This window comes from Capsicum annuum, chromosome 7 (genome assembly GCF_002878395.1).
Source record: "Capsicum annuum cultivar UCD-10X-F1 chromosome 7, UCD10Xv1.1, whole genome shotgun sequence".
NCBI lineage: Eukaryota > Viridiplantae > Streptophyta > Magnoliopsida > Solanales > Solanaceae > Capsicum > Capsicum annuum.
Window position 1 is genome coordinate 78,629,286 of NC_061117.1, and position 22,581 is coordinate 78,651,866.

The following is a 22,581-nucleotide window of genomic DNA, read 5'->3' on the forward strand; positions in this document are numbered from 1 at the left end:
CAATGTTCACAGGAACTTCATGGAATTTCTTGAGCTGAGAGACATGGAATGTAGGATGAATAAGCACTTCACTAGGCAGCAATAGTTTGTAAGCAACAACACCCTCTCTAGCCTCAAATCAAGTAAGGACCATAATACTTTGCGGCAAGCTTGTTAAAAGGCCTTGTTAACACTGAAACTTGTTTTTAAGGCTGCAACTTCAAGTAGACCCAATCACCTACTTCAAAAGTCTTGTCAGATCTATGTTTGTCAGCCAAATCTTTCATCCTTTGCTGAGCTATGAGAATGTGAAACTTAAAGAGCTGGATGACAGCTTCTCTAGCAATCAATGATGTATCAACCATTTCGGACTTTCATTCACCAACCAAATAGGGAAGATGGATAGGAGGTTTTTGACCATATAGGACCTCATAAGGTGTGCATTTCAAGGTAATGTGATAGGTAGTGTTGAATAGAACATTAGAGACATTGATGCACAATTGATAATCGAAGGCCAATTGTGAAGCAGTTTTAGGAATTATCTTCGAAAAAACTTGTGTGCCATTCAGGGAAAATCCGAGAATTTAGCTAAGAATAGGAAGAAATTGAGAGAGAGGAAAGAGATTTGTTGTTATTCAATGGATGTAACAATCAGTACAATGGTTTATGTAGCTAAAACTCTTAATTGGATAGTTGTAACCGCCTTAACAACTTTGGGACGCAGCTACAGTAACAACTACAGTAAAAACAGATTTTAAACTACCACTTATTTTTAACAGTTTTAACTAATCAATGCCAGCTCAGCTCAAATTCTTGCTTTCTTCTCTTCTTTATACTCCATGTTGCATACTTGTAACAATATGCAAAGGTATGATTTAGATCACACAAATTATACAGCTTTCACCATGATATTGCACATACCTTGCCATGCACTTCATTTTACATAGGTCCTACTACAAAAAGTTGTTGATACTCTTGCCCAGTTTATGCTCAACAAATCAGATTGGCAGATCAGAAGTAAATCATAACCCTTCGTAAAGAGATTCTTGAACTTGAAAGCCGATGGATTTTAAAGGTTCATCACTTTAAGTTTAGTTTTTCCAGACTCCAAGGCAGTCGATGTTTCTATTCCTATGAGTCATTTGTGTCTACTTGAGGTTACATTGACCAACAGTTCAACATCTTCAAGACCAACAGGTTAGGCCTATACTAATTTTCTTCTCTGTAACAAGTCAGCCAGTCCCTTTACTTCCCCTTCCTTAGGTCATACAGCGTGTCATCTCTACTACTTGGCACTCACACCTGATATTACAACCATGCATATTTTTTCATTTTATTGTCTAGTACATCAATAACTGAACTCAAATTCAAAAGGAAAGCAATTCATGTTACAAAATTGTAAAAAATTGCAGCTTCTCAGTAAAACAATTTCTGCTATGCTCTCTTAACAGCCACGACTTCACTCTCAAGAAAAGACATAAACAACCAAGTTATAGAGCACAGAAGCAAGCTAGGAACCAAATTAGTTTGTTGCTTCACCAATCCCCTCGAAAGAACTGCTAAAAGATGACCTTCTCTACTTCAATTAGATGCTTACATAATAACAGAATGATTTGGTCTATTCAACAGTTTGACACCAAAATAATATCCAAATCACCCAACAGGGTACACAAGCTGAAATATCAGAATTTGCAGCCAAGAAATCTACAATTATGCAAGAAAATAGTTGGATGAAGTGTTACACAAGAAACTAGAAAGCAACTGAATGCAGCAGCAGCAAAGATTATGAGATAAAATCACCTGAATAGTTGCCACAGCTTCAACAGCACCAGCAGCTCCAAGCAGGTGACCAATCATAGATTTTGTGGAGTTAACTCGCAACTGAAAACATAGAGCAGCGACTGATTAAAAACCTGAACCGAAAACCTGACAGGTCTGGCATGGACGCACTAGTCAATGAGATAACTTCAATCTAACCTCTGGATTCTGTCCAAAACAATGAAGAAGAGCTTGATACTCCTTAAGATCTCCTGCTGGTGTGGATGTCGCATGTGCATTAATGTAGTTCACATCTTTCTTGGATACCCCTGACTGAGCTAATGCTTTCTCTACACATAGAATGACTCCAGTTCCTGCTAGCTTAAGGAATAGAAGAGTTCAAAGCTTTCCTTTTCTCTATTGTATATCTCAGTGAACATGCAATTGTGCATTCTTATCATGTTAAGCTATATCCTGTTCTGTGCAGGCTGTGCAAGTAAATCTTAGATGGTAGGGAAGAATCTTTGAACTACATTTATCAGAAACGATACAATACAACTGCATCTCCAGCTTCGTCAAAACAGAAAAAAGAAGCTAGAAATAGTATATAGAAGAAGCAGTTTATTTTGGGACCTGATGTTAACATGAGGAAAGGGATAACGTCAAGCATGGCGAGATAAGTGGGCCACACAGAGGAGTTCATCAGGAGCTTTGTGTTATGCATCCCAAGAAAGGAAATATTATTCGATGTCAATAAAGGAGTAAATGCCTGGCGGAACAAAATCTTGGTGACTAAAGAAAAAGATGCAAGTTATAAGTTAATAGGTAAGAGAAGATACAATTTTTTTCCAAAAAAAAACAATGTATAATCAAAGGATCAAATCCTATATAGTATATGGTTAAAGGCAGTACCTTTTATGCGATGGATGGATAGACACATTCAAGAATACCTACTGCTATATTTGTTAGAAAAAGCAGCGCACCAGATACTTAAAGCCATAGAAAGAAAAGAGGTTTAGGAGATGTATTACCCTAACCATTTAGCCACACAACTTTGCAATCAAAATTTAGACCCCTCCAGAGTACAAGATGCTAATAGTGATGGAATCATATTTTGGAGCTCTCTATATCACAGCTAGTAGTTGGAAGGGTAAACTAAACTTAAAACACTTCCGTTTCCTCATGCAAAAAGTAAATCTTGCACTTGATATGCCATCCTTAATAAAAGCAAGAGAAAAAAGGTAAAAGGTGTCAGACAGGCCCAACTAGAAATGAAGAAATTCATTGTTCAATAGTTTCTTTGATGTTGCCAGCCAAAACATACCTCTATATCGTCCTATTAGTGGATGTCCCTGAAGGGACTGACAGCCAAAAACACACAGTTTTATTACAACAACATACCATTCTCGACCTTCATTTCTTCATATCTAGGATCATGTCCTCACTAAGCTGAAGTTGTGTCAAGTCATGTCTAATCACCTCTCCCAATTCTTTTTGCATCTACCTCTCCTAACCCCTGCTACAGCCAACCTCTCACACCTCCTAACTAGCGCATCCACGTACCTCTTCACATGCCCGAACCATCTTAGCATCACTTCCCTCATCTTGTCTGCCACGGAGGCCACTCTACCTTGCCCAATATAACTTCATTACTAGTCATATCTCTCCTAGAAATTAGAATGCTCACTAATCATTCTAAAAGTAGGCGTTCTTGACTGGCTAGCAATCTTCCCCGTACAACAATGTTCCTAAAACCATTAGACTCTAAGGCATGTCTCCAAACTTCCAGTCTATCATTAGCTCCACCACGTGTCTCATCAATCAACACCATATCATCCACAAACAACATACACCACATCTCTCTTTGAATATGTCGTGTCAATTCATCCTTCACATGGCAAATAGGAACGGGCCAAGGGATGATCTCTAAAGCAGGAGCCCCGTCATAACTGAAAAGTGTTTTGTGTCACCTCCACCTCCACTGTACCAAGCCGACTCTTGGCTTCATCATACATCTCATTAATTTCCCTAACGTAAGGCACAAGTACATCTCTAGACCCCAAACATCTCCAACGGACCTCCTTACGGACTCTATCTTTGCCTTTTCTAGGTCAACGAACACCATATATGTCTCTTTTATTGTCCCTATATTGCTCCAATTATCTCCTACAAGATGAATCACTTATGTAGTTGATCACCCGACATGAATTCGAATTGATTATTCGAGAAAGACACCCCCTTCTCATCCTCATTTCAACCACCCTCTCTCAAACTTTCGTAGTGTGACTTGGTAGCTTATACCCTTTAGTTGTTGCAATTCTAAATATCACCCTTGTTCTTGTACAAGGTAAACATTTACTCCACCTTCATTCTTTTGGAATTTTGGTCGTCCTAAATATACATTAAACAACCTAGTTAGCCACTCCACACTTACCTCTCCTGCGTACCTCCAAAATCCAGAGGGATCTCACATGGCCTACTTGCTCTTCCCCTTCTCATCTTACAAATAGCCCTCTTAATCTCCATAACCTTTACGCACCTACAAGGCACAAAATCTCCGGACTCACGGACCGCTCGAACTCCCCCAACATGATTTCTGTCTTTTTCGTTTAAGAGCTTATGGAAATATATCTGCCATCACCGTGCTTCTTTTACCAACACTTCATTTTTTCATTCTCTCTTTGATGCACTTCACTTGGTCCAGGTCAGGAGCGCTCGTGTCTCTCACCTTGGCGAGCCAATATAACTTCTTACCCCTGCCTTTTAAGCTCTTCATGCAAGTGCTAAAAAGTAGTTGTTTTAGTCATCGTGACAGACAGCTTTGCTTCCTTCTTTGGTGTCATATACCACTCCCTATTCATCCTTTTGTCCTTGTCTAAGCCTTTCATAAAGCTATATAAGAAACCTTCCTGGCTTCACTTTTCCTTGGACCTCTCCATTCCACCACAAATCCCCTTTATGCCCACTTGGGTTGCCCTTGAAACCCCAAACACCTCGTTACGTGATTCCCTGTTGCAGTCAGCAATCTTAGTTCACATACTATCTGCGTCCTTGCTACTTGATACAAGCTCAATTGGCTCCACTCCTTTGGGATTTATGCTTCAAGGATCACATCTACGGATCCAAGACTTGGTCGTTCTAGGGGCGCAAATACGTGATTGGAGGATAGCTTGGAGCACGGGAGAAATTACCTTTGATGATGTCCTTCGAGGGAGTAGTGAGCAACATCGCATTTGGCTAATAGCTAAAGCCCCGGGAGAGCATCGGCGCCAATATAGGGCCAACTAGCATTGTGTTTGGCTCTTGGGTCACTTTTGGGCCCAATAGCATTTAGGGTCACTTTTGGGCCCATCTTGTAATAAGTAGCTCATGGCTATAAATAGCTAGGTTTTCCTTCATTTTTAGGGAGTTGATGAATGATGTTTGGAGATACACTTGCGAGTGCTTTTTATTGAAGCTTGTTGGAAGCTTTATGGACTGTTGAGAAACGTGGGTTGCTCAGGCTTCCATTCTCGTGAGGTCCTCGTAAGAGATTAGTGCTCTTGGTAATCGATAGGAAGGTCTTAGGGTTTAATATACCCTTTGGTTGTCATCTCTTTATCAATTTATGTCAATCTATCTATCTTTCTTGTTATCCTTACTTGTCTTGTTTTATTTCATTGTTTTCTTGTCAAGTGTTGTTTACATTTTCGTATTTTACTCTCGTACCATTTGGTATCAGAGACAAGCTTGATTTCGTTCCCACAAAGTCAATCTTGGGTCTCCTTTTGTTGAAAAATCAAAAAATCACAAAAAAATCACTATTCACGTATTTGACCCTAGATCAAATTGAGTCTTTGATTTTGTTGTCTTTCTTGAGTTTTAGTATTAGATTTTTGTTCTCTAACACTAGTAGAGTCTAAATATCGAATTTGAGCTTCATCAGAGCAATATTGAAAATTCTACCATTGTTGAAAGCTTGAATTTGAAGAAATTTAAAGTGGGTTGTGAAATCTGAAATTTTTGATAAGGAATTTGAGTATAATAACATGAGGAATGTGATTAGGAGGTGGAAAAGAGCTTAGGTTCAAAATTTCATCGCATTCCGAGCAAGGGTTGAAGAGTTAGAGCTTTTCGAAGTTCTTGGTATTCTTGAGAAAGATTCAAATCTTCATCTTGAATTTTCTTCAAAAGGTGGTGTTTGATCCTCAAAAGTGAAGAAAAAGGTGAAAAAAAGTATTGGTACAAAGCACCTTTTGAAGATCCAAGAGAATATCCCAAAGAAGAGGACAAAGGAGGACCACAAGAGGACAAAAATGGTATTTTAAGTGAGCTGGCGGCTGACCTGCGTTTGGGATACTTCCACACATCCAAAGCAGGTCCAACCAGTAAAGGAACGCCCTCCTGCATCCAAACTGCCCTCAACCTGCGCCCAACCTGCTCCCACACCTCAAAACAGTCCACTTTGCTCTTTGGCTTGCGTTCAAGGTGCGCCTAGGCTGCCTACACACTTCCAACGCACCTCAACCTTGTTCCAACGCATTTCAACTATCAAAACACTTCATTTTCTCAAGTTTAATCCACTAATTTCATCTCTTAATCCCCCCTTTCATCTCTCCGATTCTTGATACTTATTAACAACTAAAACATAATCTACTTAGTTGTTTAATTAGTTCTTGTCTCGTTCTTTGTGTCTTAAATCCTTGTGTCTTTTCTTTCTTTTATCTTTTGTTTTCTTAGTTTAACACTTGATTTCAAGTTCTTCAAAGTCCTTCACCTCTTAATAGAGTCATATACCAACACATGCAACCAAGACCAACGAGCTAAATTGTGATCCAAACCGAACACTTGGATTGAGAGTGTTAATTTCGCTAACTATAACCTTCTTTTAGTTGTGTTGAGTGTCTTATTGATAGTTACCATGGCCCCGGGATTTGAGGTTCAACCTATCCTAAGCCGGGCCCAATTTGATGCTCTTTGGGAAGCTATCATGAGATTACAATGAAGTGTGGATAGAGCGAGCGGAACCATGACATGTATTGAACCATAAGAGGGCAAGCCATCAAAATTGTGCCCCAAAACCTCAAAAACATGTTCCCTCACCCCAATCCACTATACCCCAAGCTCCACAAATTGTTGTCCAACCATTCCAAATCCAATTTGACAAGGACAATTCTAACATTGAGCCTTTGTTACTCCCTAAGCATGATACTAGCATTTTGCCTAGTATCACTCCTTCCTTTATGTAGGTTCATGAACAAACAATCTCAAAGGAGGACACAAGGAGGATGCCTTATGACAACGAGCTTAAAGGTCTAACGGAGTTCTTACCAAGGATTCCAAACTTGAAAGGTGCAACGATAAGTTGATAAAGGAGTTGGATTCAAGAACGAATCCTCTTCAAGAAAGGGAGGATGATACGAGCTCAATTGGTTCCACTCCTTTAGGATCTATGATATACAGATCCAAGACTTGGTCGTTCTAAGGGAGCAAATACGTGATTGGAGGATAGCTCGGAGCACGAGAGAAATTACCTTTGATGATGTCCTTCGAGGGAGTAGTGAGCAACATCGCATTTGGCTAATAGCTAAAGCCCCGGGAGAGCATCGGCGCCAATATAGGGCCAATTAGCATTGTGTTTGGCTCTTGGGCCACTTTTGGGCCCAATAGCATTTAGGGTCACTTCTGGGCCCATCTTGTCATAAGTAGCCCACGGCTATAAATAGCTAGGTTTTCCTTCATTTGTAGGGAGTTGATGAATGATGTTTTGAGATACACTTGCGAGTGTTTTTTATTGAAGCTTTTTGGAAGCTTTATGGACTGTTGAGAAACGTGGGTTGCTCGGGATTCTATTCTCGTGAGGTCCTCGTAAGAGGTTGTTGCTCTTGGTAATTGATAAGAAGGTCTTAGGGTTTAATATACCCTTTGGTTGTCCTCTCTTTATCAATTTGTGTCAATCTATCTTTCTTGTTATCCTTGTCTTGTTTTATTTTATTGTTTTCTTGTCAAGTGTTGTTTACATTTTCGTATTTTATTCTCGTACCACTACTACCCAAAACTCCCATAGGCACCAACTTCTCCATAATCTCCTAAACTTTAGCCTCGGTCACGCCTCTTCCCCATCTAATCCTAGGTTGGTCATACGTTGCCCTTTACTTCTTCCTCCCCTTGATATCCAAATCAATAATAACAAGCATATGTTGGGTGGTAAGACTCTCACTCGGGATAACCTTGTAGTTCTTGCATAGACCTCTATCACACTTCCTTAGCAGCAGGTAATCCATTTGAGTCTTGGCCACCGCACCACAGCAAGTCACTAGGTGCACCCTCTATTCTAGGTGCTCCTCCCTCTTCTAGAAGCTCGAGTTAGCTTTGACCAGCTCAAAAGCTTTCATGAAGTCTAAAACCAACACTTCATTTTCCACGAGCATCATCATATCCTCTAAAACTCAGTCCTTCTGTGGCCATTAAAATCTCCTCCTAACAATAGTTTTTGGGTCTGCGAGATACCTCTCACGACCTCATCCAACTCCTTCCAAAAGCGCTTTTTGACTTCCTCGTCCAACCCGCATGCAGTGCAATGCACTAATAATGTTAAAGGTGAACCCTCCCAAAACTAGCTTAATAGCGATCATTCTATCATTCACCCTCATAACCTCTACCACTTGCTCCGTAACTACCTTATCAACTAAAATGCCTACTCCTACCACGAGGCCACGACTTAAACCCGTCTACATCCCTAGCCTCCTACCATTTGGTTTCCTGGACACAATCTATATTGATCTTCATCTTCTTAAGAATCTTCACTAACTCTATCTTATTAGCCAAAGAAAAGAACCTCATCGACCCAATAGCTTCACAATAGTAAGAAACAAATTTTTGATGAAAATTCCAACACATCTGTTATATGGACTCTTTTACCCGTACAGATACGGTAAGGGTGTGCATAACCGCATAACTATCCGGTATGAGTACATGAAACTTTTACAAAGTTCAACTGAATTAAAGGTCCACAAAAAGAATATCCAAATCATGTCGTTCAACAGGGGCACATCTATGCAAATTAAAATATATATATATATATATATGAGAGAGGAAGAGAGAGAATTACCTTTAGGATGAGGCTCTGTCATGTGATAAGCATCACAAGTAAAACTTCCACCTAGAAATTCAGCATAGATTGTTGCACCTCTTTGCTGCTCATGAAATTTAAAAGGAAAACATAAAACAATTATATAATCAGGGATTCGCTTTTTATCTTTACCATTCTGTGTGAGTATCAACAAGTGGGTGAGCAAGAAAGTACATATTGATTTTGAAGCATAAATCACCTTGGCGTGCTCAAGTTCTTCCAGAAGCAGGACACCAGCTCCTTCACCCATAACAAATCCATCACGGTTCTGTCCAGGATTAAGATAAAAATAAAAAGCAATTCTCACTTAATACACCACACACGCGCACAACGAAAACTAGGATGGGGTTAAAAATATGTAGCGCTATTGCTTCATCTTACAAGTCATTTTAATATAGCAACTAACATAAGCACGTAACATATATGCAAAAGTTGAGAATCCCATAAAAAACATGATTCTCTATAAAGTACATCCAATCGTCCATAGTGGTTGGAATATCATATTTACTCCCAGAGTACACTAAAAATATCAATATTCCACCATTATAAAACAGGTGCTTTCAGTTTCCTATAAAATATATGTCTCTCTTCCACATGAGTGCCAACGGAGCTAGATGGTCATAAATTGTGAAGAAAATTTGGCCCACAAGTTCAGTCTCACGGAATGGAAACTGCAATATTGGGATATGCATAACTCACGCAGTAAACAAGAGAAAAATTCAAAGCCGAATATTTCTAATTTCCTATTAGATCATAGCCCAAGAACTGCAACAGGAATAGCACAAGTACACTAGAATCACCACTCTACTCCACAAAAAAATGTACTAACAACTAGACAGAAAACAGAGGAACAAGAGCTAAAGAAGACATTACACTATCCCAAGGCCGAGAGGCTCTTGCAGGGTCAGTGTTTCGTTGTGAAAGTGCTCTGCATGCAACAAATCCTCCCAATCCTAAAAAAAAAAAAAAAAGATAAAGCTATACAAAACAACAGTTTTACAAGGCAATTAACAACCTCGGCTTGATAGACTAACTTCAGGTAAGATAGAACAGATGCATACCAATTGGTATAATTGCTGCATCTGATCCACCGCATAGCATCATGTCCTGCATTGTCAGTGTGTAAAAAGAGAGAACTAAGCTAACTAAGAATGTTAATTCTTGGAATCAAGTCTATGCATAAGGAACTCTGTGAATAAGGGTAGACAATACTGGAAACTCTGCTTCTTAGAGCTTTCTGTGACTTAAAGGCTCGAAACTTACAGCTTCACCTCTAATGATGTGGTTGGCAGCATTCAATATGCAGAAGTTGCTTGTCGCACATGCGGTTGAAATTGAATAATTTGGACCCATCCATCCCTGCAATTGAATTTGTAAGCAGGCACACAAAGCTGGCTTTATTTAATCATACATAACAGCTAGCAACTGAAAACTTATAGCTTTGACTAACCAGGTCCATGGCAAGCATGGCAGAACCCATGTTTGTAGTTGCAAATGGGACACAAAAAGGATTCATCTTCCTATAGGAAACCCTCAGAGCCTCTACTGCATCATTAAAAACCTGCTCAAGTAAAGCAAGTCAGTTAGTGAGTAGTCGCTTAGCTTGGTCCTAGCAAAGACTCAAGTGCCTATATATTGTTCTACTAAGGGATTCTCATTAAAGGAGATTTCAATGCATGGGCAATCATGTACAGGCCATTTCTCCGATTATACATCAAATGTTGGAGAGCAAATAGAGTTGATCCCAAAAATAATAAATAACAAAAGAAAATGGAAAAAGAAAGTTGGCATATTTTACCAGAGAAATTTTCATCAGATTTATGAGTAAAGAAAAGGAAAGTGGATCACCTTCATCCCACCCATAGCAGAGCCAATTAAAACTCCACATCTTCTTTTATCCAATTCATCCATCATGTCATCAGTAATTCCACCATCTGAAAGTGCTTTCTTACCAGCCATTAGCATGTAAAGCATGAACTTGTCCATTCTCTTAGAAAGTTTGGGTACAATCCAGCCATCAGTTGAGAAAGACTTGATTTCTCCAGCAATTCTCTGCAATATGTACCTCAACATCAACATCTAAATAACTAAAGTTGAAGAAAACAGGCCCAAGGAGAAGACGTACTGTAGGATACTGTGAACAATCAAAAGCTTCTATTTCACTTATGCCACTAACACCTTGAAGCAGGTTTTCATAGAACTCATGGGGATCATGACCAATTGGTGTGGCCACACCCATTCCTGTCACAACAACTCGCCTTTCCTTTGTTGGGGGTTTCTTCTTTAGTGAAACTTCCATGGCTGGTTGAGAAGCAATTGCCATTACCTCCCCTAGTAAAAGGAGCGGCCAAGTACATCAAAATATAAGCAGGAAAGTTGATAGCTTAAAGGAAGGAATATTGGAAAATGATATAGAAATTTACAACTTTGTAGTTCTGTGGGAGGAATACTCCAAAGAATACCCAATCGTGTAGGTTGACACAGGAGTTTTTGAAATGATGGATACTATTTTCCAAAAAAATTCCATGATCAAATCGTTTTCTAACATTTTTTGGTAACTCATTTCCTAACATTTTTTTGGTAACTCATTTTCTAACATTTGGTCATCGCAAGGTAACCATTTTGTACCAAAAAAGGGGAGAATAAACTCCTTTACATACACCCAATAATTACAACTCTTAAACTAGCCAACACGCTGTTTTCAATCTCTAATACTAAAAAATATCATGCAACATTATGCACATACTTTATCTTCCACCTTGTTTGATTATCATAAGCACCTACTTATACCCAACCAAACTTTAGAAAAGAACCATTAAATGTTTTCCAGTAAAACATTTCCCACTTAGTATGAGAAAATATACTAGCGGTAGGTCAAAGAAATAACCAAGAAACCACAGTTAATGTGTTCAGACATGATCTCGAAATAAAAGAAGAAACAAGTTTGCAGACATTAAGCTACAAGCCAATTGCATGACCTATCCCAGAACTCGCACACTTTTCACATGACATAATGCCAAAAGGAGGTGGCAAATGTAAGTCTATTATAATCTATAAACCCAATTTCACCGGCCTGGGGCTGTTTAAAATGGAAAATATAAACAGAACGACAGACTCAAAAACTGGCTATAAGAACCAACCTGCAGCCTTTAGAATAGCAGTAGACACACTCCAAAATAACAAAATGCATGACTTTTTTCTTTTTATAACCATGGTGTCCTGGTCAGCTTTCTGGCACCTCGATTAATTCTACAGGGTACCTGTCACCTCCCACACCAAATGACAGATACCAGGTGATACCCGATAACTCTGTAAGAATCACATAGTATTTTTGTCTATGCTGAGATTTGAACCAGAACCTCATTATTCTCAAACCACTTCATCGACCACTACGCCATAACTTGGGTGCATGATTTCCCATCTCGATAAAATCCAATTCTTTAAAAAAAAAAAAAAACTGAATTTAAAAAATGAAGATTTTCTCCCCCGCCCCATACCCAATCACACCCAACCTTAATTTTAACGAAAAGAATCAGAACCGCACATGAAGCAGAAAGACATGATTACCTGTATGAGCAGAGGAAATGAGTTTGGTGCGCCTACTCATTTCGGATCCACAGAATAAAAAGGAGGAGTAATTATCAACAAACAAAGAAGAATTAGAGGAGGAAAAGTGAGTAAGAACATTGTCGGATTTGGTGTCAAGGAAAACCCTTCTTCTTCTTCTAGTTGGAGCAACAGCAGCAGCCCGTTTGCATTTAGACTTAGAAATCCCAAAGAAACCATCTATTTCATGCTCAACAACTGACATGCATGACCCAATCAGCCATGACGATACCGTCGATGACGCCATTCCGATCAAAATATACAACCCCCTTTATATATATGCTTTTCAATGCTGTGCCAACTGAAAGTCTGTACAAGAAAAATAAACCAACACAAATGCTAAATAATGCAGGGGGGGAGAGTTCAGTTCAGAACAACTTCAGAGCAGAGAAGAGGAGGGGGCGAGGGGCAGGGACGGGGAGAGATTAAAGGAAACTGGGTTAGGGGTACGGGTGGCTTATATTCGTGGGGTTGGTTCAATCTGAGAGAGATGAAGAAACCAAAATGCTGTCGTTTTCCTGTATCTCTGCTCACTATAAACTACCAAGCATTTCTGGTCCCGCATTTCTGAGCCAAGCTTTAATTTCATCCTTTTCTTTATTATTTGCTTCATTTCATTTTATTTTATCCTTACTAATTTTAACACTCTAAAAAATTATTTTGTTAAGTTAATATTATTAGTTATATTTTATAAATTTAAATTTAACTATTAATATTCAGTCTATCATACAAGATAGCTGTATCTTTTTTGAGATCTACCACAAAAGGAGATATATAATTCAGACTTTCCAGAAATCTCTACAACTGGGTTTTGTCTGTTATTTCATCAGTAAATTTAGAAGCAAATTCAGTACTTCTATTTATGGGAATAATTTTTCCTTTGTCAATATTGTGAACTAGAAATTTGACATTGGTCTAGAATAAAAACATTTTTGGCCTCGAAACTACTAAGCCATTTTGTATAATGATCTTTCTGAAAAGATCTAGATGTTTAAAATGTATTTCTACGTTCTTTAAGAACACCAGAATGTCATCAATGTTGACAATGATAAAATTACTATGTGGCATAAAAATATCATTCATGATATTCTAAAACTCTGAAGGAGCATTCTTCAGTCCAAAAGGCATGACATTCCATTCAAATTATCTCATTGGAACATTGAAAGCAATTCTATATTTATCAGTTTCTAATAGCTGAATTTGTCAATAACCTGATTTCAGATCAAATTTTAAAAATATTAGAGCATCATACAAACAATCTAATAAATTCTTCTTATTGGGAATTGGATATCTAATCTATTTGAGGACTTTATTCAAATGTTTGTAATTGATAACTAACCTCGGAACTCCTCATTTTGGTTCTGCATACTTATTCACATAAAAAGCAGTACATAACCATGGAGACTCATAGATATTGCCGGATCGCTTCATTGTTTCACTAAGTACCTTCATTATATGCTACTTAACCTTGATAATAAATCAAATCTTAAATCAAGTCCCAATTACGACCCTGCACGCCCATTTGGCTAATCGGTTTTTTCAGGAACATCCGGCATTAATGCCAAGATTGGACTCATAACTGCAGCATCTTAACATAAAGACCTCTGCAACAATGGAGGTTTACAATTCTTATTAATAACAAGATGTCATTTTATACATATAACATATTCTGTTATAGCTCAACACTAAGAATTTAGCCCATCATAGGCTAGAGATAATAAAGTTTAAATTAAATTTAAAATAAAATAAAAATTTAAATTAATCTTAAGACGGATGGATTGTGCTCAGAAGTAAAGATCTTTTATTCCACACTCAGAATTTTTACAAGAGAGGGTGAGAGAGTACAAAAGAGAGGGGTGCTGAAAACTTTTCTCTAAAAAAATAAAAATGAGCTCCTTATATAATGGATGCTCTATACAAAAGACAAAACAAGAAATGACCCTTACCATTCACAATTGTCCTTTACTATTTATAAACGACTCTTGTTTTTTCAAAAAGCTAAGTGTCCTTTACTATTCATAAATGACTCTTGCTTTTTCATTAAGTTGTTTTCATTTTTTCTGCCATCATAGCTTTCAATAATTTCAATATTGGCGGGATTTTCCATGTTCTTATGTCATTTTTCCCCTTTGTTTTTTGCAGTGCTAGAAGATTCTTCCATGGTTGTTTAGAATTTTAGCAAATAATCATCCAGATCTATTTCTTCATCACTCTGGATATCCTGCGATTCGTCAGCCAAGCAATTCCCTGCAAAAGAGATGGACATATCTGAAGTGTACTCCTGATCAAGATTTTTCAATAAATCTTTTTTAACTTGTTCCATATAGGATGCCAAAATCTCACCTTTGGTCATTGTGCCCTTCTTCATTTAAAGCTTTCTAGTGATATTTTTGAAAGGGTTAAGCTCTTCCTATTCATGAGGAGACTCCATTTTTTTTGCTGCCTATATTTTGCAACGGTCATCTTTATTGATCCAATTAGTTGGTGACCATGGATATTACGGTCACCAGTTTGCTGGTTTAATTTTCTCCAAAATTTTATATTATAAACCCGCATCAAACATGGTAAATTATTAGTATTTGATTTTACCTCTATGAACCACATCAAGATCTACGGAATTAAAAATTCAATAAAGAAATACATCATAGATACAACAACAACAACAACAAACCTAGTATATTCACACATAGTGGGGTCTGGGAAGGGTAGAGTGTACGCAGTCCATACCACTACCTAAAAAGAGGTAGAGAGGTTGTTTTCGACAGCCCCTCGGCTCAAGATAAGAGGCAGTATACAAAAGCATGAAAGGCATAGAACAGGATAAAATAACACAGATAAGACATCCACAAAAAAAGAAGGACACCAAAATCTACGTAATTACGGACTATGACCCATCCACACCCTTAGCCCTCTATCCTAATATTTTTCCTTCATACCTTCCTATACAGGGTCATGTCCTCAGTCAAATGCAACAGCTCCATGTCTCATCTAATCACTTCTCTTCAGTATTTCTTCGGTCTACCCCTACTCCGCTTGAAACCATCCAAGGCCAACCTCTCACACCTACGAATTGGGGCATCCGTGCCCCTTTTCATCACATGACCAAATCATCTCAATCTCACTTTCCACATTTTATCCTCCACTGACACCACTCCCACCTTCTCTCGAATAATTTTATTCCTAACCCTGCCAGCCCTCGTGAATCCATACATCCAGCGCAACATCCTCATTTCCACCACCTTCAACTTTTGGATATGAGAATTCTTAACCGGCCAACACTCCGCTCCATACAACATAGCAGGCCAGACTACAACTCTATAGAATTTGCCTTTCAGCTTGGGGGACACCTTCTTATCACATAAAATTCCCGAAGTAAACCTTTATTTCATCCAACCTGCCCCAATACGGTGAGAGACATCCTCATTTATCTCTTCATTTCTCTTAATTGTAAACCAGAGATACTTAAAACTATCCCTCTTGCAAACTGCCTGAGAATCCAACTTCACTACCACCCTCCGTCTTGCCTCGAGTCACTAAACTTACACTCCAAGTACTCCATCTTGTTCCTACTCAACCTAAAACCTTTAGACTCCAGGGTTTGTCTCCAAACCTCCAGCTTATCATTAACCCCTTGTCGCAACTCATCAATCAAAACTATATCATCCGCGAAAAGCATACACCAAGACACTTCGCCCTGTATATTTCGCGTTAATATATCCATCACCAAAGTAAATAAAAATGGACTAAGAGTTGATCCCTGATGCAACCCTGTCAAGACTGAAAAATGCTCAGAATCTTTTCTCACTGTCCTAACCCGAGTCTTCGCACCCTCGTTCATATCTTTAATCGCTCTGCAGTACACCACCGGGACCTCCTTCATCTCCAAAGCACCTCCCTAGGGACCTTGTCATACGCTTTTTTTAAGTCGATAAACACCATATGAAGGTCCCTCGTCCTCTCTCTATGCTGCTCTACCAATCTCCGCACAAGGTGAATCACCTCAGTCGTGGAGCGATCATGCATAAAACTAAATTGATTCTCCAAAATAGATATAATCTTCCTCAACCTCCGCTTCACCGCCCTCTCCTAAATCTTTATTGTGTGACTCAACAACTTAATACCCCGATAGTTGTTGCAATTCTGAATGTCACTCTTGTTTAAATACATCATAGATATTCCTTCAAAATATGTATTATCTTTTTGAATTTTTAAAAATATTGGTGATACTTCTATCCAGTCCTTGTACAGTAATATCTTTGGTGAGAGACCATGCAAGATCTACCATTTAGCAAACTAATTTGGTATGCTTTGTTTGTGCACATTTGCACATATTTTCACAAACCATGAATGAGACCTCTCAGGATTCTCACATAAGAAAACCTTATCAAAGCTTTCCATATAATCCCAGTTATTATATTTTACAGCAACTTTCTATTGTTCAGGATATATATATTCTCTTTCTTTTAGGGTACTCAAGCCCCATTCTTCATGAGTCAAAATCTGTTTGATTATAATTTTAGAATAACTATAATCCTTTTTAACTGCTTCATTAGCATATAAATATTGGATTACTGCAGAACCCATTGCAGATAATATAGATAGATAATGTTTGTGATATTTGTAAGATACCACAGCATAAAACGTATTATCTAAATACCTTTGCATCAGCTGACAAGGATTATCTTTCCATCTAAGATCATGGTTTTAGAGGAAAATTATGATTTCCTTTGTCTTGTTGCGTTCATACAACTCATTATTCCCATTGTCATCTTTAATAATACTTGAATAAGAAGGGACCTCATCATCCCCTTGTTTCTTAGACTTGAATTTCATGAATTCTAAAAATTCTTGATATATTTGTTCATCTGTATTCATATCAGAATAACTTGAGCTTGCAATACTTGAGGATATCAGCCTCTGATTTTCAATTTGGACGAGGACATTACCTCTGCCTTTTAGTGAATTTCTTCCACATCTTTCTCTGAACGAAGAAGAAGATCCTCGTGAGGCCATCTTGAAATCCATAAGAGAAAACATTAGCTTAAAAATTCACGGGTTAAAAAATCGGGTAGACTATTATTCGATCCTTTTAAGTATTGGATTTTAAAATCAAATGGGGCTAACAAAGCCTGCCATCTTGCAAACATTTGCTAAGAAACATCATGTTTAAAATTCCTTATTAAAGATAAATTTTGCAGCTTGGCAATCAGTCCTAATTAGGAACTTTTGACTATAAAGATCGCTTGGAAATTTAAGAACACATTTAACTATAGCAAGAATTTTTTTAGCTACAGTTGCATAATTTTTCTGGCTGGCACTCCATTTTCCAGAATAATATTGAACAATATGAACACGTTTTTCTTCTGGGGAATATTGCTTGAGAATTCCACCATATCTAATGTCAGATGCATCAGTATCAATTATTTTTGCCCAATTGGGATTTGCAAGTGTAAGACATGGTAGATTTTCAACTTTAGCCTTAATATTTATTACCACAGTAGTATGGCTCGCAGACCATGCTATAGGATTTTTTTCAGTCTATCATACAAAATAGTTGTATCTTTTTTCAGATCTTCCACAAAAGGAGATATATAATTCAGACTTCCCAAAAATCTCTACAATGGGGTTTTGTCTGTTATTTCATCAGGGAATTTAGAAGCAAATTTAATACTTCTATTTATGGGAATAATTTTCCCTTTGTCAATATTTTGACCTAGAAGTCTGACATTGGTCGGGAATAAAAATATCTTTGGCCTCGAAATTACTAAGCCATTTAGTATAATGATCTTTCTGAAAGATCTAGATGTTTAAAATGTGTTTCTATGTTCTTTGAGAACACCAGAATGTCATTAATGTAGACAATGATAAACTTACTGTGTGGCATAAAAATATCATTCATGATATTCTAAAACTCTAAAGGAGCATTCTTCAGTCCAAAATGCATGATATTTCATTCAAATTGTCCCATTGGAACATTGAAAGCAGTTTTATATTTGTCAGTTTCTAATATCTGGATTTACCAATAACTTAATTTCATATCAAATTTTAAAAATATTAGAGCATCATACAAACGATATAATAAATCCTTCTAATTGGGAATTGGATATCTAATCCATTTGAGGACTTTATTCAAAGGTTTGTAATTGATAACTGACCTCGAAACTCCTCGTTCTTGTTCTGCATGCTTATTCACATAAAAAGCAGTACATGACCATGGAGACTTAGATGGTCGAATTAGGCCCTTATGCAAAAGAGATTCAATTTCTTTTTTACATAATTCTAAATAGTCAGAATTCATTTGACAAGGTCTAGCCTTAGTAGGTCTATTACCTTCTTGGAAATCATTTTCATAAGGAAGACTAACAACATTTTGTTTCCTTTGCCAAAACGCATTTGGATGATCCCCAAAAATTTGAATTGACAACTGATTTTTTAGAAACTCAATTTTTTCTAGTAATTTTGGTTTTTGAAGAGTTTCATTGATAGTCAAACTGCAAATTTCATTTTCCAAAAATTCCATTTGCCTATTTTTTGAAATAATTTTTTCTTTAATCAGATTTAAATATCTGGTATAGGGTGGATCACACCATTCAAACTGAATATATTTATTATTAAAGGTTCCAATGGTACCTTTTTGATCCCATCAGACTAACGGATAAAAATGTAGAAACTAAGGTTTCCCTAAGATAAGCTCATCAGTAATATCTTTAACTAAAACAAAAGTTTCAGGCATACAAACTTTGTTTTTGCAAATGTACGCTTTAGGTATTCTATATTCGACTCCCATTTTCTAACCACTTGCATTCCTCATAATATTAGTGGTCTTTTTGAAATATCTTGAAGGTGTCATACCTTCTTGAATGCAGTTACAGCCTACCCCACTGTCAATGAGAGCTGTAAATTCCTTCTTATAGTTGTAATCAATAAGAAGGGTGACCTTAGCATAGAAGTGTTGGTGAGTAGCTCCTTCTAAGGTTTTAAGAAAATCTCCATCAGGGAGAGTTTGGCTATCCTCAGTGGGTAATAATTTTGGGTTTTCTAAAGCAGAAACCCTTTGATCTAATGCTAAATTATGACTCTTAAGGAAAGATATTTCCTTTTTGGGATTATCTATATCATTCTTCAGGTCCTGGGTTGTTGCTGGAATAGCTTCAACCTTCTGTCTTTCTCTTAAAAGTTTATTAACTTCAGTCATGGTATAAGGACCTTTTTGGGAGGAAATAATATGCATTTCCTCCTAAATAGGAGAAGAACTGGTGGATGGCTTATTATCCTACTTACCCAGGTCTTTTAGTATTTCTAGTAGAGCTGTTAATTTGTCATCTTTCAAGACATTAATTTCTATATCTTGAAACTGGGATATAATGTTGTATAAAACATCTCCCTCCTCCTTGTTTGTACAAGGTTGTCCTTCTTGGCAAGGTATGCACTCATCATCTGAAGGCATGTAGTCTTCTTGATGGAGAACTCGCAGGTCCTCGTCGGTTGAATCATTTTTCTCATTATCACTATAGTCCAGACTGGAATTTTCTGGAGAAGAATTGAGCAAAATCTTACACAGAGAGTCTTTAATATCATCATCAATAGTGAGACTCTTGATCTTGCTTTTTACTTTGCAATCTTTTGCAAAAGTGACCAAATCTACCACACCGGTAACAAGTGTTGGTCTTCTTGGCTTTTCTATAAGCCTTTTTGCATCTATAATTCTCTTTTATTTTCCCCTTCTTCTCAATCTTTTTAGATTTTTTCTCCTCAGAGTACTTTTTCTTACTATTATGAGATTCTCTAGAGGTTTTGGAAATATCTATAGCAAATTGCTCACAAAATTCTCCAGTTGTTGTCTCTCAGTAAAACGATACTTCTTAATCTGTTGGTTTAACTTAATCTCACTACATAAAGCTAAACCTTCTTGAGTAACAACCTTTGTAAGGTTACCATAGGTGTAAGCCTCATAGTTAATACTCACATTAGAAACTCTAAGGGTTTTCATAATTCTTTCAGCAAATAACTTGGGAAGACCATCTATAAACTTGGTCTTCCAATGAGAATATTACTCTCAGGTAATTCCATCACTCTAGAAAGGAAGACATCTTTATACCATCTCCAAGATGTCAAAGTATTACATCTAAGATTTTGGAGCAGAGTCCTAATACTTTCACTATTATCGGACCATCTTCCAGAGAAGTGCTCAATAATATTAATAATTAGAGGTCATATAAACAACGTTCATGACCTCTTGGCCATCTTCTCTCTTTACTACAGACTGGATAATTTTGGTTTTTTGGTCTTGGGTAAGATAATTATCCCACCAGCCTTTAAGCTGACTAGTAAAACCTGCCATAATCATTTCGGCAATGCCCCTATCATTAGTTTTCGGAAGGGCTTTACATATGGTACTGTACATCAACTTTCTATGTACCATTGTAGATATCTATCTATCAGATAAGCCATCTACATTCCACTCATAGATTTCATCCCCTCTGAAACTATTGGGGACATATAATCCTTATTCTTCAAATAGAACATCCTGAGGAGTTGGTCTAGGATAATAAAACATCTTTTAGGTAGTTTTTCTAGCAAATTTATCTGAGATCTTGTTTAGCTCAACAGGAGTACCATGCCCACCATTGTCTCCTGCAAAATTTTCATCGTCGATAGGATTTATCTTTAATCTACGAAATTTTTTTTCTAGCAACTTTTCGATATTATCTAAGTCACTAGATAACTTGAAATCTTAGATTTCAAGGGGGTTGGATGGTTGGAGTATCCAGGACCTCAGGGTCCTTAAGTTTAAGGTCTAGTTGCTTAGTATTACTAAGCTCTATTCTTTTTAAATCAGATAGGACCTTGTCAATTTTCTCATGTAGAGAAATTGTTTGCTCTCCCAAGATGCTCATATAATAGTTAGCATAGTTATGCTGTTTTAGCATTATATTGACATTTTGGGAAGTTATTAGGGCAGTATCATTATCCATTAGCTTAGCGAAAGCTGTAAAATGAACTAGTTTGCTGTCTCTTACGATTTGAAAGAAATGTTGAGGAGGGAATTGTCACGCCCCAAAATGATAATGGCGGGCAAGACATTCGACAAGCGTTGCATATATACACGAGAGAGTTACATTAACAAAACTATACAATACTACATGATGTCCATGAAGCCTCTAGTCAGTTTAACACACTATACTACAAGTGACTAGTTGGCATTAGGCCCGTCATGCCTAACCAAAGACCTGTACACATAATAAAAAGTACTTGGGATAAACTGGCTCCAGAGAGAGTTGGAGCTCACCAAAATATTAGTTGGAAACGGTAATAGAACCTAACATGGACGTCTGCTATTAGGAGGATCGGAGCCTGTATTATCAAAACATAGTAGGCCCGAGACGTCAGTACATAAACAACATGTACCGTTATAAAAGTAGACAGAATAATAGCTAAACAAATATAGAAGCTCATATGAGTCAAATGGTAAAGTGAAAAACGTATGAGCCAACAAATAACACCTATGCAATATGAACTAATAACTTATGCACCAATTTTATTAGCATCATATATAATATGTAGAAAAGCATTCATTATAGTATAGAACCTATACTCTGTCTAGATGATGCACTTATCCTATAAGTCGTACAAATGATCATAAGATGGCCTTCCGAAGGCAATCTAAGCAAGTATAAAGCATATGTTGCCTACATACTCATTTCTATGATCCCATATATGTAACTGTATTCGCAGTCTGTATCCAGGTATGCACCGCCCAGGGGCTCACTATGGGGGTCTGCCCGGAGGCCATAGATGCCATATGTTGGCTTGACTCAGGGGAAACCAATACAGGATGTTTCAGTTGACTTCAAATACAAATGATGCCACGAAGGTGGGTACGCCCAATGGTTGGGCTCACTATAGTAGTCTGGTCTCGATCCTGTGTATAAAATCACGTTGAGCAATATGCCAAGCCAAACCTATGTACCCTCCCGTCGTTAATGTTTATCAAATAATGTCAAACACATACAAATGCAACTATATTATTACTATTTACTTTTATTCCTAACGTGCGGAATTTATATTGTGGCCTAAGGATTTCAAGTATAAAAAGAAACTTATGATAATATGGGGCTGTCATGGGA

The 22,581-nt window shown here is 37.4% G+C and overlaps 1 protein-coding gene across 2 annotated transcripts in view; it reads right to left on the minus strand.

Moving 5' to 3' along the window:
- LOC107853744 (3-oxoacyl-[acyl-carrier-protein] synthase II, chloroplastic) overlaps positions 1-13,081 on the minus strand; it is a 28,618-nt gene extending 15,537 nt beyond the window's left edge. Inside the window, exons 1-11 of one of the 2 annotated variants that reach the window (XM_016698726.2) lie at positions 12,416-13,081; positions 10,974-11,179; positions 10,697-10,900; positions 10,299-10,409; positions 10,112-10,207; positions 9,910-9,955; positions 9,722-9,801; positions 9,048-9,116; positions 8,828-8,912; positions 1,957-2,111; positions 1,780-1,860 (exon numbers count right to left, since the gene is read on the minus strand). In XM_016698726.2, coding sequence (XP_016554212.1) covers positions 1,780-1,860; positions 1,957-2,111; positions 8,828-8,912; positions 9,048-9,116; positions 9,722-9,801; positions 9,910-9,955; positions 10,112-10,207; positions 10,299-10,409; positions 10,697-10,900; positions 10,974-11,179; positions 12,416-12,701 — 1,419 coding nt within the window. In that variant the 5' untranslated portion in view covers positions 12,702-13,081. The remainder of the gene's footprint in view (positions 1-1,779; positions 1,861-1,956; positions 2,112-8,827; positions 8,913-9,047; positions 9,117-9,721; positions 9,802-9,909; positions 9,956-10,111; positions 10,208-10,298; positions 10,410-10,696; positions 10,901-10,973; positions 11,180-12,415) is intronic. The other variant, XM_016698725.2, reaches the window with a different exon arrangement.
- Positions 13,082-22,581: the final 9,500 nt, after the last annotated feature.